Source organism: Neofelis nebulosa, chromosome 5, assembly GCF_028018385.1.
Source record: "Neofelis nebulosa isolate mNeoNeb1 chromosome 5, mNeoNeb1.pri, whole genome shotgun sequence".
NCBI classification, from domain to species: Eukaryota; Metazoa; Chordata; class Mammalia; order Carnivora; family Felidae; genus Neofelis; species Neofelis nebulosa.
In genome coordinates, this window is record NC_080786.1 from 28,143,966 (window position 1) to 28,159,701 (window position 15,736).

General features: G+C 37.1%; 2 protein-coding genes across 3 annotated transcripts in view; both read right to left on the reverse strand.

The window, feature by feature from the left end:
- The window catches only part of CPNE4 (copine 4), a 507,119-nt gene that overhangs the window by 392,173 nt on the left and 99,210 nt on the right, over window positions 1–15,736 (reverse strand). The window lies entirely within an intron of this gene.
- LOC131511836 (U6 snRNA-associated Sm-like protein LSm3) lies at window positions 8,034–8,442 on the reverse strand. Its single transcript, XM_058729896.1, has one exon. It carries the CDS (start codon window positions 8,422–8,424, stop codon window positions 8,116–8,118), a length of 309 nt encoding a protein of 102 aa, XP_058585879.1. The 5' UTR covers window positions 8,425–8,442; the 3' UTR covers window positions 8,034–8,115.

Consider the following 15,736-nt stretch of genomic DNA (forward strand, 5'->3'; position numbering starts at 1 on the left):
TGTGCTAAGCACTTTACTTGAATTAAGTTAATGCTCACAGTGCAACATGATGTATCATCATCATCATCATCATCATCTTAATTACAGATGAAGCAACTGAAGCTCAATCATGTAATGCAATTTAGCCAAAGTTACATGATTACTAAATATCAGAGTCTGATATCAGAGCTTGTTCTTAACCACTAGCATTCCTTTCATGGGTTTTTCCACTCTACTGCACACTACCTCTCTCCTTCCATTCCAACTAAAGTATTCCTATTAAAACCAAGGTTGTGGGAGGTGGGACAACGATGGCACTGATACAGTTTCCATTAGTTTCTTGGTAGCTCCTACCACAACCCTGGGCCTAATTTAAGGTGTGAACAACTAAAGAATTGGTGAACCTGCTCCAAATGCTTACCAATCTCTCCTGTTCTTGTAATCTCTTTCATAGAAATCCCCTTGAGTTTGTGGAGAAATCAGAAATATCAGATATCAGAAATAGGAAATGAGAGTGACGCTTTATGATGAGGTGGAAGGACTAAACTCTAAGCCAGAAAGATGTTTTGCCAGAGATCTACAGTGACATCATCCAGGACCTGGAAGAGAAAAACCTGTAAGGTACACAGAGATTTTAGTTTTGCTCCATGTCTCTTTTCTGTCCCTTCTTTGTGTTTTTACATCTCTTCTGTTAGGTGCCTTTGGCCTCCAAGAACTTCCTCACCATACCATACCACCTGCACAGACTCGCTTCCTTGGCAAAGCTTCAAATGCTACTCTGCAAATTCTCCTTCCTTTATCAAAGTTGACCCTTTTTGTGTCCCATTCTCTCCTGCCTAGCTATCTTGCTGGAAAGTTCTTCAACTAATTAGCCAGTCTGTCAAAAATGTAAACTACCGATAGGATTTTTGTTTTGTTTTTGTTTTGTTTTGTTTTAATCTTTAACCGAACGCTCCTAGAGGCAAAACCTTAGTGCTACTGAATGAATCTGCATTAATGGCACTGGCTGCCTGACAAGCTTCTGGGAGCGGAAAGACCCCTTTTCAGGGGAGGTACTATTCTAGTGTCTCTTAATCAACAATCACTTGAGTACCATCTATAAGATGCACATGTAGAGCAGGTCCTCTTGGTTACAAGTGCTATCGTAAATGTGCTGTGGAGATTTTGCAGGTAGGCACCTAAAATGCACCACCTTGGAGGCTCTTGCCAAGTGACAACACTTGACTCAACCGATAGTCACGTTAAGGTATTTCTTTTTTTTTTTTTTAATATAATTTATTGTCAAGTTGGCTAACATACAGTGTATACAGTGTAATTTGGGGTTAGATTCCTGTGATTCATTGCTTACATACAACACCCAGTGTTCATCTCAACAAGTGCCTTCCTCAACGTTAAGGTATTTCAATGGCTATTAACAAGAGGTATTGGAAAGGACCTTAACTTTCTAGTCAGATAGACTTTATCTTGAAATGTAGACTATATTAGTCAGGATCCCTATAGGAAACAAATGCACATTCAAATTAGGGATGCAGCAGCCCAGAGAGACGTTGTGGACAGGAACCAAGGAATGTATACCCTGATGTCATCTTTTGTCTGATCGCCTGCTGGGGCTCCCAATAGAAACAACATCACCAACAACTACAACAACAACAACAACAACAAAACAACTGGAAGCCAAAGGATTTATTTATTAGTATGGTTATCTGTGAAGCAGTTGTAGCAATTTTGATAATAGACGTTAGAAATACCTCACTGCACGACATTTAGTGGTACATGTTACAAAGCCTGCAGTGTGAATGGTGCCCCCTGGTATCAAGTAATACAGCAGCTCTGCACATTACAGTGCCAGGCAAGTAACTAAATTTAAAGTTGCCGATTATACATAGATCTCTCGGGGTCCTTACATACGGGAACCTAAGGAACAGAGCTGCCCCCTTCAGTTTACCTCTTTCCTTTAGTTATCATAGACTCACTGAATGGTATGGAGCTTTCAAACCTGACTCCTGTAATCACAGAATTTTCAGAAACAGGCTTTCAAACTTCCTGCTTCCCATCTTGTGCCTTTGCCTTTCTCACAAGGTGAGGTGAGGCAGATGAACAGATGCAAGGTGAGAAAGAATGAGCTCACACACAGGAAACAAAGTGTGTTGATTAGAAATATTTCTAATCAACGCATAGGCCAATACTTCATACAGGAAATATCACTACCTGATATTTTAGCAAAGACAACTTACACTTAGTCATTCGTCATAAATTTCAGGGCAGTTTCTTTCTTTCTTTTTTTTTCAGGGCAGTTTCAATCATGGCAGAAAATACAGCCAATGAAACTTGCTCTACCAAACAGACTGATAGGATCTTTCGTGATATGCTCCTGAAACCCATGCACCACTGAACAAAACCCTCAGCATGTGAGTAGTGGAAAATGTCTCAGGAAAGGAAATGAAAATGATTTCAGTAAAGAAGAAATTGGTGGACCGATTTAATTAAAAGGTCAGGGAGGAACTGAATTCTCCTCAAGCAGAAGAGTATCCTTATCTTGACCAGCAGCACTCTTTTGCAAAGGGAACTATATTCAGAGAGTAAACTCTATCCCTAATTACCTCAGTGTTGCATATCATACTCATGGGTATGTCAACTGTGTTTGTAGGACCTGCCCCACTGTTTTCAGTCTATCTGACTTCTGAGGTTCCCTTGAATTCTGAGGGATGAAGAACCTAAGTATTTCCCTCTAATCACAGAGACTGCTGATGTCCCCATCCTCATTTCATCCCTACCTTCATTTTGCTCTAATCTTTTTACAGCTCAGAAAAAATTCCAAGAAAATCAATCTAAAGCAGCATGCACATATTTTGGTTATTAACATAAATATACCAGACAAAGGGATCAGGAAACTGTAATTAGAGAAATTACTTCTCTGGCCTTCAAATTTCTTATCTGTGCAACAGAGATTTAGATTAGAGCTATAACATACTTTCTCCTAAGAGAGAGGAAACAACCCCCTTGGTTCTTACATCTTCAAGTTCATTGCCTTTCAAAATACTACCTCTTTTTTCTACCTCTAGTTTGGTACTATGATACAAGTGAGCACCAATCTAATATAGTTTCAGCTGCCATAATTAAAAGGCAAAATTCCAAATGGACACAATAGTCAGAGGACAGGAAGGTTCAAGAGACCTCACATGTCAGTTAATGGGTTTGGACAGGAGGATACAAGATCTCAGAACCAAAGGTCAACAGTGTAAACAGAAGTATACACATGCTGATAATCTGAAAGGCCTCATTACCATAAAATCAGCTGGTTCAGTTTCAAGGTCACAGTATAGGAGCCTAAAAAGAAACCTAGATATCTGAAAGATGACAGATTAAGCCACTAAATACCTCTGTCTCAAAGTAAGACCTAACCTAGATCCCCTCTCAATCATCTAGTGAATATTATCAATTGAGTTCCTGCTTTGTGTCCTATTTTGTCCTAGGTGCTGGTGATTAAGTGACTAAGACTGACTCGGAATCCACCATCATGGAAAAGACAGACATTAAACAAGTAAGTATATAAACATAGACCTATACACTTGGATACGGGCCATGACGAAAGGGTAAAGAGTGTGATGAGATAGTATAAGGGAGGTACTTTATGGTGTGAGAAGATTTTCTGAAGAAAGAACATTTAAGTTGAACCTGATGGATGAGTAAGAATCAGTCAAGGAAAAAGTTAATGGAAGAATATTCCAGTATATCCGAAGTCTCCAAGCTTGTCTATACTTGTCTATACTTAGTCAATGTGGCTGAGGCACTGAGAACAGGAGGAAAAGGATACTGAGAGGCTATTAAGGGTCAGAACATACCTTGTAGGCCACAATGAAGATTTGAAATTTTACATATAGTGATAAGTGACATGACCTATATAATTTCATTAAGGACCACTCTGGAGCAGTGTGAAGAATGGATGGGGAAACAGCAAGAATGGAATTGAAGAGAATATCTAGGTGGTCATTACATCTGCAAAGTCAGAAAATGTCAGAAGCTTGTACTGATGCAGTGGCAGAGGACAGAGATGGGCAGATTTTAGAAGTATCTTGGGAAAAAAATTGACAGGTCTTATGCAAAGAGGGATATATGAATAGAAGATGAAGGAGATGACAAAATGACACCTGCCTATATTCACGGAATGACCATCTACATATTTGGAGGTACATGCTAATTTCTGAGAAGGGAGAGACACAGGGAAAGGAAGAAATACAGTAACCAGAGATGGAAATCAAGCATTATGTTTTGATAGAACTGTACGATTTTTTCTTATTGAGACATCTCCACCTCTCTCTCTCTCTCTTTCTCTCTCTCTCTTTCTCTCTCTCCATATAGATAGATAGATAGATCATCTTTTCCCAATATATGATTTTCTCCAGAGGTCTCCAATTAGCTCTTTGGATGTGGCACACAGTTTGGTGCAGTTGGGCTGAGTTCAGTTACAGTGATGGAGAGTAGGGCAAGGAAGTTGAAGGTATATTGCAAGAGAGAGATTAAAATGAAGGCTAATGGAATATAATCTGGATAGGAGAAATAGGAAGAGGGTGACAGAAAAAATAAAGAAATCAGTAGAGTAGACATATCAATGAGGTCTCAGAATCACGGAGTAGAGATAATTGAGTGAACTGAAAGGTAGGATGATTGAATTAGCAATATTGGAGGTGGGGCACATTGTATTGATGACCAAAGTAAAAAATGAAACACAGATAGGATAAATGGTGTAAAAGAAAGCAAAAGATCATTGGAGATAGGAAGGTCTCATCCTTTGGGGAATATTCAAGTACTACATGTCATATCAAGGAGTTCAAAATTTTTAGGATAACAGCAGAAGGTAAGGAGCTGAGGAAGACTGAGTCAGGTCTTCAGTGATTGAAAGTGTGACCAGGAGTAAGGAAAGAAGACAACATGGCTTGATAATGTGGCTTTGAAAAAATATACTTTGCTTGATAAGGCTACAGGAAAAGTCGTATTTTAGGGGTTCAACCATATGTCAACCTAGGCAAAACGTTTTGAGGATGAAATGTTTGCGTCGGAAGTAAAAGATTTAGGTAAGTGTATTGTTTGGAGAATTCCAGGAAACGCCAACTGAGAGTCGGTTTTTGGAGGGAGAAAATAGTGTTTGAGATCTGTGAGGAATATGTATGGACTAGTGGAGAGCTATGACTGTCCCTTTATGCATTAAGAAAACCCAAGAGTAATTTAAGGCTGGGACAGTGAGTGTACAGCCGAACAATGTGTTTCTCCTACTTTATTTTGCTTTGTCTTATTTTGCTTGTTTGTTTTGTTTTTGTGTGTGTGGGTTTTTCTTTTTTGTTTTTGCACAAATAGTATTCAAAACTGATATGATAATGGCTGCATAAGCCAGAACTTTTACCCTTTTCCACATAAAACCAAATAAAATAAAGAGAATATAAAGAAAACTTTCAAATGCCATTTTTAGTGAGAACAAGGAACAGATTTACTCCACAGAGCCCTGAAACACATAAGAGGGTTGCCAAAAGCATCAGAAGCAGAAACTGCCTTGGAGAGGAATATGAATAAATAGAAAAGACAAATCAACATGGACAGATTCCGGAAAGGATCAGCAACATGTACTTAATCAGGTAAGGGTTTTTTTTTACCTGAAGTGCAAAAGGTGTATCTCTGTTTGCCAGTGTGTGTAGACTGGGTGAGCAGAACTGGTAGCAGAAGCCTGCTGTCCTAAATCTGGTTCAGAGAAAATGAGACAGGATTACACAAGAAACAATAAGATGAGTCTTGTCTATATAGCATCAAAAAAAAAAAAAAAAAAAAGAGAGAGAGAGAGAGAGAGAGAATCTTTGGGCTGGGATGTTTTTAAGTTTACCCTAGACCCTTACCACCTCAAAGAGAAACTTACTACATATAACTAGTTCAGGAAAATCCAACTTGCTCACTAAAGAGTAATAAAAAGTGAATTGGCAAAGACCTGATGCAAATATAAGGAAAATGTGCAAAAGAGGAGAAAAAACTTAAATATAAGCAAAAAAAAAAATAGAAATTTTCATGTACATATGAAGAGTGTGGTAAAATACATTTTACCACAAACTTTTAAAATTTAATGAAACAATTCCTTCTATTATGGAAAATCATAGAGTAGTAACATAAGAACTCAAAAAAAAAAGACAGAAAAACTAGAGAAAAAGAAATGAATTAGCAAAACCTAGGAAACAAGCAAAAAGAAAAAATCAGACATAAAGATGAAACTTCAAAAAAACAAGAGAAGAATAAACATCAAAGATAGTACATTAAGGGACATATAGACTAGGAATGAGAAAACAATAAACCAAAAAACAGGCACATAAATGAGTTAAGGTTTAGACAATGGAAAGTATGAGAAAGGCCAACTATGAATAATCAGAGCTCTCCAAAAATAAAACTAAACAAAACTATACAACAAAACAGAATAAATGATTAAAATATAATCAAGAAAACTTGCCTGTAATAAAAGTTTTGAATATACTTATTGAAAGGGTACTACATGCACCAGAAAGTTTGTATGAAAATAGTCAATACAGAGACATATCCCAAATAATCACATTTTATTTTTATTTTTTTTTTTAATTTAATTTATTTAAACTAAAAAAAAGTCCATCCATTGCTTCCATCATTAACCCCTGCCTCTGGCAACCACCAATCTGTTCTCCAAACCTATGAGCTTGATTTTTATTTATTTACTTGTAGATTACATATATGAGAGATTACATGGTGTTTAACTTTCTCTGAATTATTTCATTCATGCCCTTGAGGTCCATCCATGTTGTTGCAAATGGTAAGACTTCATAATACTTTATGGCTGAATAATATTCCATTGCACATATGTTTCACAATTTCTTTTCAATTTATCCATCATTGGACACTTACATTGTTTCCATATCTCAACTATTGTACCTAATGCAGCAAGGAACATGGGCTGCATATATCTTTCAAGTTATTATCTTCATTTTCTTCAGATAAATACCCAAAAGAAAAATTGCTGGATGATATAGTGGTTCTCTTTTTAATTTATTGAGGAACCTCCACACTGTTTTCCACAGTGGCTGCACCAATTTACATTCTCACCAACAGTGCATGAGGGTTCCCTTTTCACATCCTTGCCAACGCTTGTTATTTCTTGTGTTTTTGATTATAGTCATTCTAACACATGTGAAGTGATATATCATTGTAATTTGATTTGCATTTCCCTAATGATTAATGATATAGAGCATCTTGCATGTCTTCTGTGTAAAAATGTCTTTTCAGATCTTCTACCTATTTTTTAATTGATTGTATTGTTTGCTATTGAATTCTACTGAGTTCTTTATATAGTTGAGATATCAGTCCTTTGTCAGATTATATAATTTACAAGTATTTTCTCCCATTCTTTAGGTTGCCTTTTCAGTTTCTTGATGATTTCCTTTGCTGTGCAGGGGTTTTTATTTTTTTTTCTATTTTTATTCATTTATTTATTTTAATATATGAAATTTATTGTCAAATTGGTTTCGATACAACACCCAGTGCTCATCCCAAAAGGTGCCCTCTTCAATACCCATCACCCACCCTCCCCTCCCTCCCACCCCCCATCAACCTTCAGTTTGTTCTCAGTTTTTAAGAGTCTCTTATGCTTTGGTTCTCTCCCACTCTAATCTTTTTTTTTTTTTTTTTATCCTTCCCCTCCCCCACGGTCTTCTGTTAAGTTTCTCAGGATCCACATCAGAGTGAAAACATATGGTATCTGCCTTTCTCTGTATGACTTACTTCACTTAGCATCACACTCTCCAGTTCCATCCAAGTTGCTACAAAGGGCCATATTTCCTTCCTTCTCATTGCCACGTAGTACTCCATTGTGTATATAAACCATAATTTCTTTTTTTTTTTTTTTTTTTTTTGCATCTTGGTGATCACATTTATTGAAAGGGTTGGAAAAAATAAAAATACTCTTTAGCTTAAGAATTTTTGAGTTATCTGCAAATCAACTCATTTCAGGAGTGCAAGAATCCTTGGTCATTTCTTAATGTCGAAATTAACGCAGGTTTCTCTTTTGAGTGTCTTCTACATTTAAAGAGGCAATCATACAAAGTCTCCTATATTCCATAACACGATAAATTCTTTGTTTCAGCCAACTCTTAATGGAGGGGCAACTAGAACAACACCATCTCCCCGGACAAAGAGCATCGGAATATTCCGTTTTGTTGATTTATATATCTCCTCATAGGTTTCCTCATCAATTTCTATGGTAGTCACAGTCTCTTCCACATCTCCCAATATCATATTTAAATGCTGATCATAAGCATGTAATCTGCCTCGAAGCTCTCTGTCATTCCTCATTTTCACATAAATTCGCTCATCCAGGCTGAGCCTGATGAGATCCAGGGGCTCCTCTACGGTGTTGGTGGTTTGTTGCTGGTCCACGTCGTCCGCCATGCTTCAAACCCTGCGCTCTTTCCTCAAACCATAATTTCTTTATCCATTCATCAGTTGATGGACATTTAGGCTTTTCCCACAATTTGGCTATTGTTGAGAGTGCTGCTATAAACATTGGGGTACAAGTGCCCCTATGCATCAGTACTCCTGTATCCCTTGGGTAAATTCCTAGCAGTGCTATTGCTGGGTCATAGGGTAGGTCTATTTTTAATTTTTTGAGGAACCTTGTGCAGGGGTTTTTAGTTTGATGTAGTCTCACTTGTTTATTTTTGCTTTTGTTGCTTTTGCTTTCAGTGTCAGATTCAAAATATTGTCACCAAGACCTATGTCAAGGATATAACTGCCTATGTTTTCTTCTAGAAGCTTTATGATTTTAGGTCTTATGTTCAAATCTTTAATTCGCGTTGAGCTAATTTTTATATATGATGTAAGATAGTGGTCCAGTTTCATTCTTTTGCATGTGGCTGTTCATTTTTCCTACCACTTATTGAAGAGACTGTCCTTTCCCCATTATATATTCTCTTCTACATTTTAAATAATTATTTGGGCAACAATGCAAAACTATGGAGGAAAAAATCAGACAGATTTAAGAGATCTGATGTAAGATTTCTCTACAGAGAAACTCTGTACCAGAAGACAATGCAGCAACACCTACAAGTTTTCAAAGAATGAAGTTACGAGCTAAGGATTTTAAATACAGTCAATATGTTGTACTTTAAAATCTTTTGATAAAATATTAGAAGATAAACTTAAGCAAATTACAAGATGACTGAGGAAATGATGGCAAACTGTGCATTGAATATATTTAACTCTCAAACTAAGACTAAAACAAATGTGAGTATTAAGATGCCAGAACAGAATGTATATATTAACATCTTGGCCATATAAATATATGCAAATAACAGAAATATAGGGGAGAAATAAGGAAAGTTTATAGATAAAGTAAGACTGCTATTTCATATACGTAGCATCTGACAGAAAAACTGTATCATTTAAAGCTGATAAATCAAATAACAAAAACTATACTCACATTTAGTAGTACAGAGTTGATCAATAGGAAAGATATTATTGACTAAAATCGGTGGTAAAAAAGAGAAATGAAAATGAGGGGAAAGGGCCAATATGTTTACATGTCACTAATTGATTTTGGCGAAGGAAATAAAGGACTGATCAAGATGATAACACAGGAGACTCCTGACTCTCCCTCCTCCCACAAATGCAGTAATTAGACAGCTGATTAGATCAATTGGTAATTAGATCAATTCCCTCTGAGAGAAATGCAGAAACTAGTTGAATGACTAGAACATACCCACACTGAAATGGGTAGGAAAGGCTGAAACACATTCTCACCATAAATCCTATATCTAGCACAGCGTCTTAACATTTAATAGGGACCTCCTAATGCCCAGCTTCTCCATGAGGCACAAAGAGTTTGTAACACATGTAGCACCCCAACTTATAAGACTGCCACTTCAGGGACAGACCCCAACATCACCTGGCTTGAAGAGTCAATGGGGTTTGAAATCACAAGTCCCACAGGATAATAGCAAAGAAAGAAGCAGCTATTCAACAGGCACACAAGCCCTCTCTGTGGCTATCTCCTCTAGGCTCAGTGCAGAAGGAATAGGCAAAAATGCCCATCTCCCAGTCTCTTCCTGGACTGGGTTAACTGCATGCTTTCTTATTTGCTGCCTGAGGTTCTGGCTTCTAATCAGCTTAAATGTGGGTGCAGACTGTGATCTTCCTGGGAGCCTGAAAGAGCTGGTGGGCATATCTCCTGTTGTCTCACCTCATTCACTCCAAGCATAAAACCAAGTGCCCAGATTTTCCCTGGAAATAGCTTGTCCACACATATAACATCCCACTGTGGAACTGAGGAAGTGACTTCCAAATTGCCTAGCTCTGGGAGATGATGGGGCTCAGAATTCGTGAGTTCCCCACCACATCAAAGAAGTGGTTCTGCACACAAGCACTACCAGTGACTATTTCCTCTGGCTCAGCACAGAATGAGTAGTCAAAAATATTCAGCTCTCAGTTTCTCCCTGATAGGGGCTAGAATGCATATCCAATGTCCTGGCTTTCCCAGCTGCTGCCTTAAGGTCAGGCTTCCAATGAGTGTGCACCATGGAGCTGAAGGATCAGGCAATTAGTAGTCCTCTAGGAGCCTGAAGAGGCATATTGTCATTTCCCACATCTCTGGGACACTGACAGGTCTTGGCATACCATCATCTACTGGGAACCACTAAGAACAAAGACAGCAGCTTAGACAATCACAATAGTTTATGAAGCAGCTGGGAGTTCAGGCTGGGGTGATTGATGTGGTCCATCTCCTATACAGGCCAGTTTTTCTTTTTTTCTTTTTTTTTTAATTTTTTCAACGTTTTTTATTTATTTTTGGGACAGAGAGAGACAGAGCATGAACGGGGGAGGGGCAGAGAGAGAGAGGGAGACACAGAATCGGAAACAGGCTCCAGGCTCCAAGCCATCAGCCCAGAGCAGGCCAGTTTTTCAAGATTGTGAGAAGTGGCTGTTTTATCTAATGAACAAAACCAACCCAGAAAGCCAAGGAAAATGAAGACACAAGGGAATATATTCCAAACAAAAGAACAAGATAAATCTCTAGAAGTCATCTTGAATGAAATGGAGGTAAATGATTTACTTGATAAAGAGTTCAAAATGAAGTCCTAACGATGCTCACCAAATTCAGGAAAGCAATGTATGAACAAAGTGAGAATTTCAACAGAGATAGAAAATATTTACAAGTACCAAACAAAAATCATAAGGCAGAAAAGTACAATAATTGAACTGAAAAATTCAATACAGGGGTTCAACATTAGACACGATCAAGCAGAAGAAAGAATCGGTGAACTCAAAGACAGAGAGGTGGAAATCATTCAGTCAGAGAAGAAAAAAGAAAAGAAAAAGAGTGAAGATAGTTTAAAGGACTTGTGGGGCATAATCAAAAGGACCAATATATGCATTATAGGGATCCTAGAAGGAGGAGAGAGAGAGAAATGGGCAGAAAGCCTATTCAAATAAATAATGGCTGAAAACTTCCCTAATTTGGGCAAAGAAACAGACATCAGAATCCAGGAAGTGTAAAGAAAATACCAAATAAGTTGAATCAAAAGACCACATGAAAACAGATCATAATCAGGTTGTCAAAAGTTAAAGACAAAGAGTCTTAAAAGCAGCAAGAGAAAAGCAACCAACTTTTTATGTACAAAGCAACCCTTATAATATTATTGGGAGATTTTTCAGCAGAAATATTGTAGGACAAGAAGGAGTGGGATGATATATTCAAAGTGCTGAGAAGGAAAAAGCAAAACAAAACCAACTACCAACCTATAATACATTAACCAGCAACACTGTCTTTCAGAATTGAAAGAGAGTTAGAGTTTCCAAGACAAAATCTAAATAAGTTAATCACCAGTAGTCTGACCTCCGAAGAAATTTTTTTTAAATTTTATTTATTTTTGAGAGAGAGAGACAGAGCACAAGTGGGGGAGGGGCAGAGAGAGAGGGAGACACAGAATTTGAAGCAGGCTCCAGGCTCTGAGCTGTTAGTACAGAGTCTGATGCAGGGCTCTGAGCTTTTAGCACAGAGCCTGACATGGGGCTTGAACTCACAAACCGTGAGATCATGACCTGAGCCGAAGTCAGACGCTTAACTGACTGAATCATCCAGGCACCCCATGGCCTTAGAAGAAATACTAAAGGGAGTTCTTCAAGCTGAAATTAAAGGATACTAATTAGTAACTGGAAAACACATGAAAGCATAAAACTCAGAGGTAAAGGTAAATATGTAGTTTATTTAATACTCTAATATGGTAATGATAGTGGGTAAATCACTGATAATTAGTATCAATGTTAAAAGGCAAAAGTGTTGGGGTGCCTGGGTGGCTCAGTCGGTGAACAGTCCGACTTCAGCTCAGGTCATGATCTCACAGTCTGTGTGTTCGAGCCCTGTGTTGGGCTCTGTGCTGACAGCTCAGAGCCTGGTGCCTGCTTCGGATTCTGTGTCTCCCTCTCTCTCTGCCCCTCTCCCACTCACGCTCTGTCTGTCTCTGTCTCAAAAATAAATAAAAACATTTTTAAAAAGGCAAAAGTGTTAAATAATTATAACCACAATAATTTGTCACTGGCTACATAACAGAAAAATATATAAACTGTGACATCAAAAACATAAAAGGGAGCGACTGTAAAAACATAAAGCTTTTATATGTATTTGAAGTTAAGCTCTCATCAGCTTAAATAGACTGTAAGCTTTTGTAAGCTTCAAGGTAACTAAAACACAAAAACCTATAGTAGATACACAAATGTAAAGAGAAAGAAATCAAATCATACCACCATAGAAAATCATCAATCATCAAAGGAAGAAAGAAGAAGAAGAAGAAGAAGAAGAAGAAGAAGAAGAAAGAAGAAAGAAGAAGAAGAAGAAGAAGAAGAAAGAAGGAAACTAAAAAACACCCAGAAAACAACAAAATGGCAATAGTAAGTCCATACCTATCAATAATTAATTTTTTTCATTTTTTAATGTTTATTTATTTTTAAGAGAGAGACAAAGCACAAGAAGGGGAGGGGCAGAGACAGAGGGAGACACAGAATCTGAAGCAGGCTCCAGGCTCCACGCTGTCAGCACAGAGCCTGATGTGGGGCTTGAACTCACGAACCATGAGATCATGACCTGAGCTGAAGTTGGATGCTCAACTGACTGAGCCACCCAGTCACCCCAATAATTATTCTAAATGTAAATGGACTAAAATGCCCAATCAAAAGACACAAAGTGGTTAAATGGTAAAAAAAAAAAAAAAAAAAAAAAAAAGACCAGACAAGACCTCAACAGATGGACATAGGGGAAGGAAAGGTAAAATAAGATAAAAACAGAGAGGGAGGCAAACCATAAGGGACTCTTGAATACAGACAACAAACGGAGGGTTGCTGTTGGGTGGGGGGATGGGCTAAACGGGTGATAGGCATTAACAAGAGCACTTTTCGGGATGAGCACTGGGTATCATATATAGAGATGAATCACTGGGTTCTGCTCCTAAAGCCAAGACTACACTGTATGTTAACTAAGTTGAATTTAAATTAAAAAAAAAAAAGACCAAGCTATATGCTGCCTTCAAAAGACTCACTTCAGCTTTAACAACACATAAAGACTATAAGTGAAGGGATGGAAAAACATACTCCACACAAATACAAACCAAAAGAAAGCTAGGGCAGCTATACTTACATCAGACAAAGTAGATTTTAAGCCAAAACTGTAATAAGAGACAAAGAAGGTCATTATATAATTACAAAGAGGTCAATTCACTAAGAAGATTTAATAATTCTAAATATGTATATACCCAACACCACAGCAATTATATATATAAAGAAAATATTAACAGATCTGAAAACAGAGACAGCAACCCTCTAGTAGTGGTGAACTTCAATATCCTACTTTCACAATGCATAAATCATGCAGACAGAAAACCAATTAAAAAATGGACTTAAACTACATGATAGCTCAGATGGATCTAACAGACATTTGTAGAACATTCTATCTAACAGCAGAATAATATATTCTTATGCATACATGAAACACTGTCAAGAATGGATCATATGTTAGGTCATAAGGCAGGCCTTAACAAAAGTAAGAAGATTGAAATCATATCAAGCATGTTTCTGGATCACAATGGTATGAAACTGGAAATCAATTACAAGAGGAAAACTTGAAAAATCACCAATACATGAAAATTAAGCAACATGCTCCCCAAAAAGCAATGGATCAAAAACAGAAATCAAAAAGGGAAATCAAAAAACATCTTGAGACAATGAAAATAAAAACACAATATACCAAAACTTATGGGATGCAACAAAAGCAGTTCTAAAATGGAAGTTTACAGCGATAAATGCCTACACTGAGGGGGGGAAAAAGAGATCACAAATAAACAACCTAACTTTATACCTCAGGGAACTAGAGAAAGAAGAGCAAACAAGCCTAAAGTTACTAGGAAGATGAATATTACAAAGATCACAGTGAAAATAAATCAAATAGAGATAAGACTCAAATAAATATAATTAAAAATGAAAAAGAAGACATTACAACTGATAACACAGATATACTAAGGATCATAAGAAACTATTATGAACAATTATATGCCAATCAATTATATAACCTAAAAGAAATGGTAAGTTCCTGCAAACATACAACTTACTGAGACTGAATCATGAAAAATAGAAAATCCAAACAGATAACTTACTAGTAAGGAAACTGCATCAGTAATCACAAAGTCCCAACAAAGAAAAATCTAGTACCAGATGGCTTCACTGTTAAATTTTACCAAACATTTAAGGAAGAATTAAAACAAACTCTTCTCCAACTCTTCCAAAAAACTGAAGAGGGAACACTTCCAAATTCATTTTACACGGCCAACATTACACTAACACCAAAGCCAAACAAGAACACTACAAGAAAAAAAAATTATGGGTCAATATCCCTGATAAACATTGATGCAAAAATCCTCAACAAAATATCAACAAACTGTGATAAAAAGTACATTAAAAGGACCATACACCATGATCAAGTAAGATTTATTCCTGGGATGCAAGGATAGTTTAACATCTGCAAATCAAAAATGTGATATACTACATGAATAAAATTAAGGATAGAAATCATACAATCATGTCAATAGATGTAGAAAGAGCATTTGACAAAATTCAACATCCTGTATGGTAAAAACTCTCAACGCATTTGATATAGAAGGAACATACTTCACCATAATAAAGGCCGTATATGAAAAGCCCACAACTAGCATTATAAACAATGAAAAGCTGAAAGCTTTTCCCCTAAGATCAGAAGCAAGATAAGGATGCCCACTCTCACCACTTCTATTCCAAATAGTACTGGAATGCTTAGCTAGAACAATCAGTCAAAAAGAAAAATAAAAAACATCCACATCAGAAAGGAACATGTAAAATTGTCTTTATGTGCAGATGACATGATCTTACATATAGAAAATCCTAAAGACTCCAGCAAAAAAACTTTAGAACTAAAAAACAAATTCAGAAGACATGAACAGATGCTTTTCCAAGGAAGACATCCAGATGACCAAAAGACACATGAAAAGATGCTCAATGTCACTCATCATCAGGGAAATACAAATCAAAACCACACTGAGATACCACCTCAGGCTGGTCAGAGTGGCTAAAATGAACAAATCAGGAGACTATAGATGCTGGCGAGGATGTAGAGAAATGGGAACCCTCTTGCATTGTTCGTGGGAATGCAAACTGCTGCAGTTGCTCTGGAAAACAATGTGGAGGT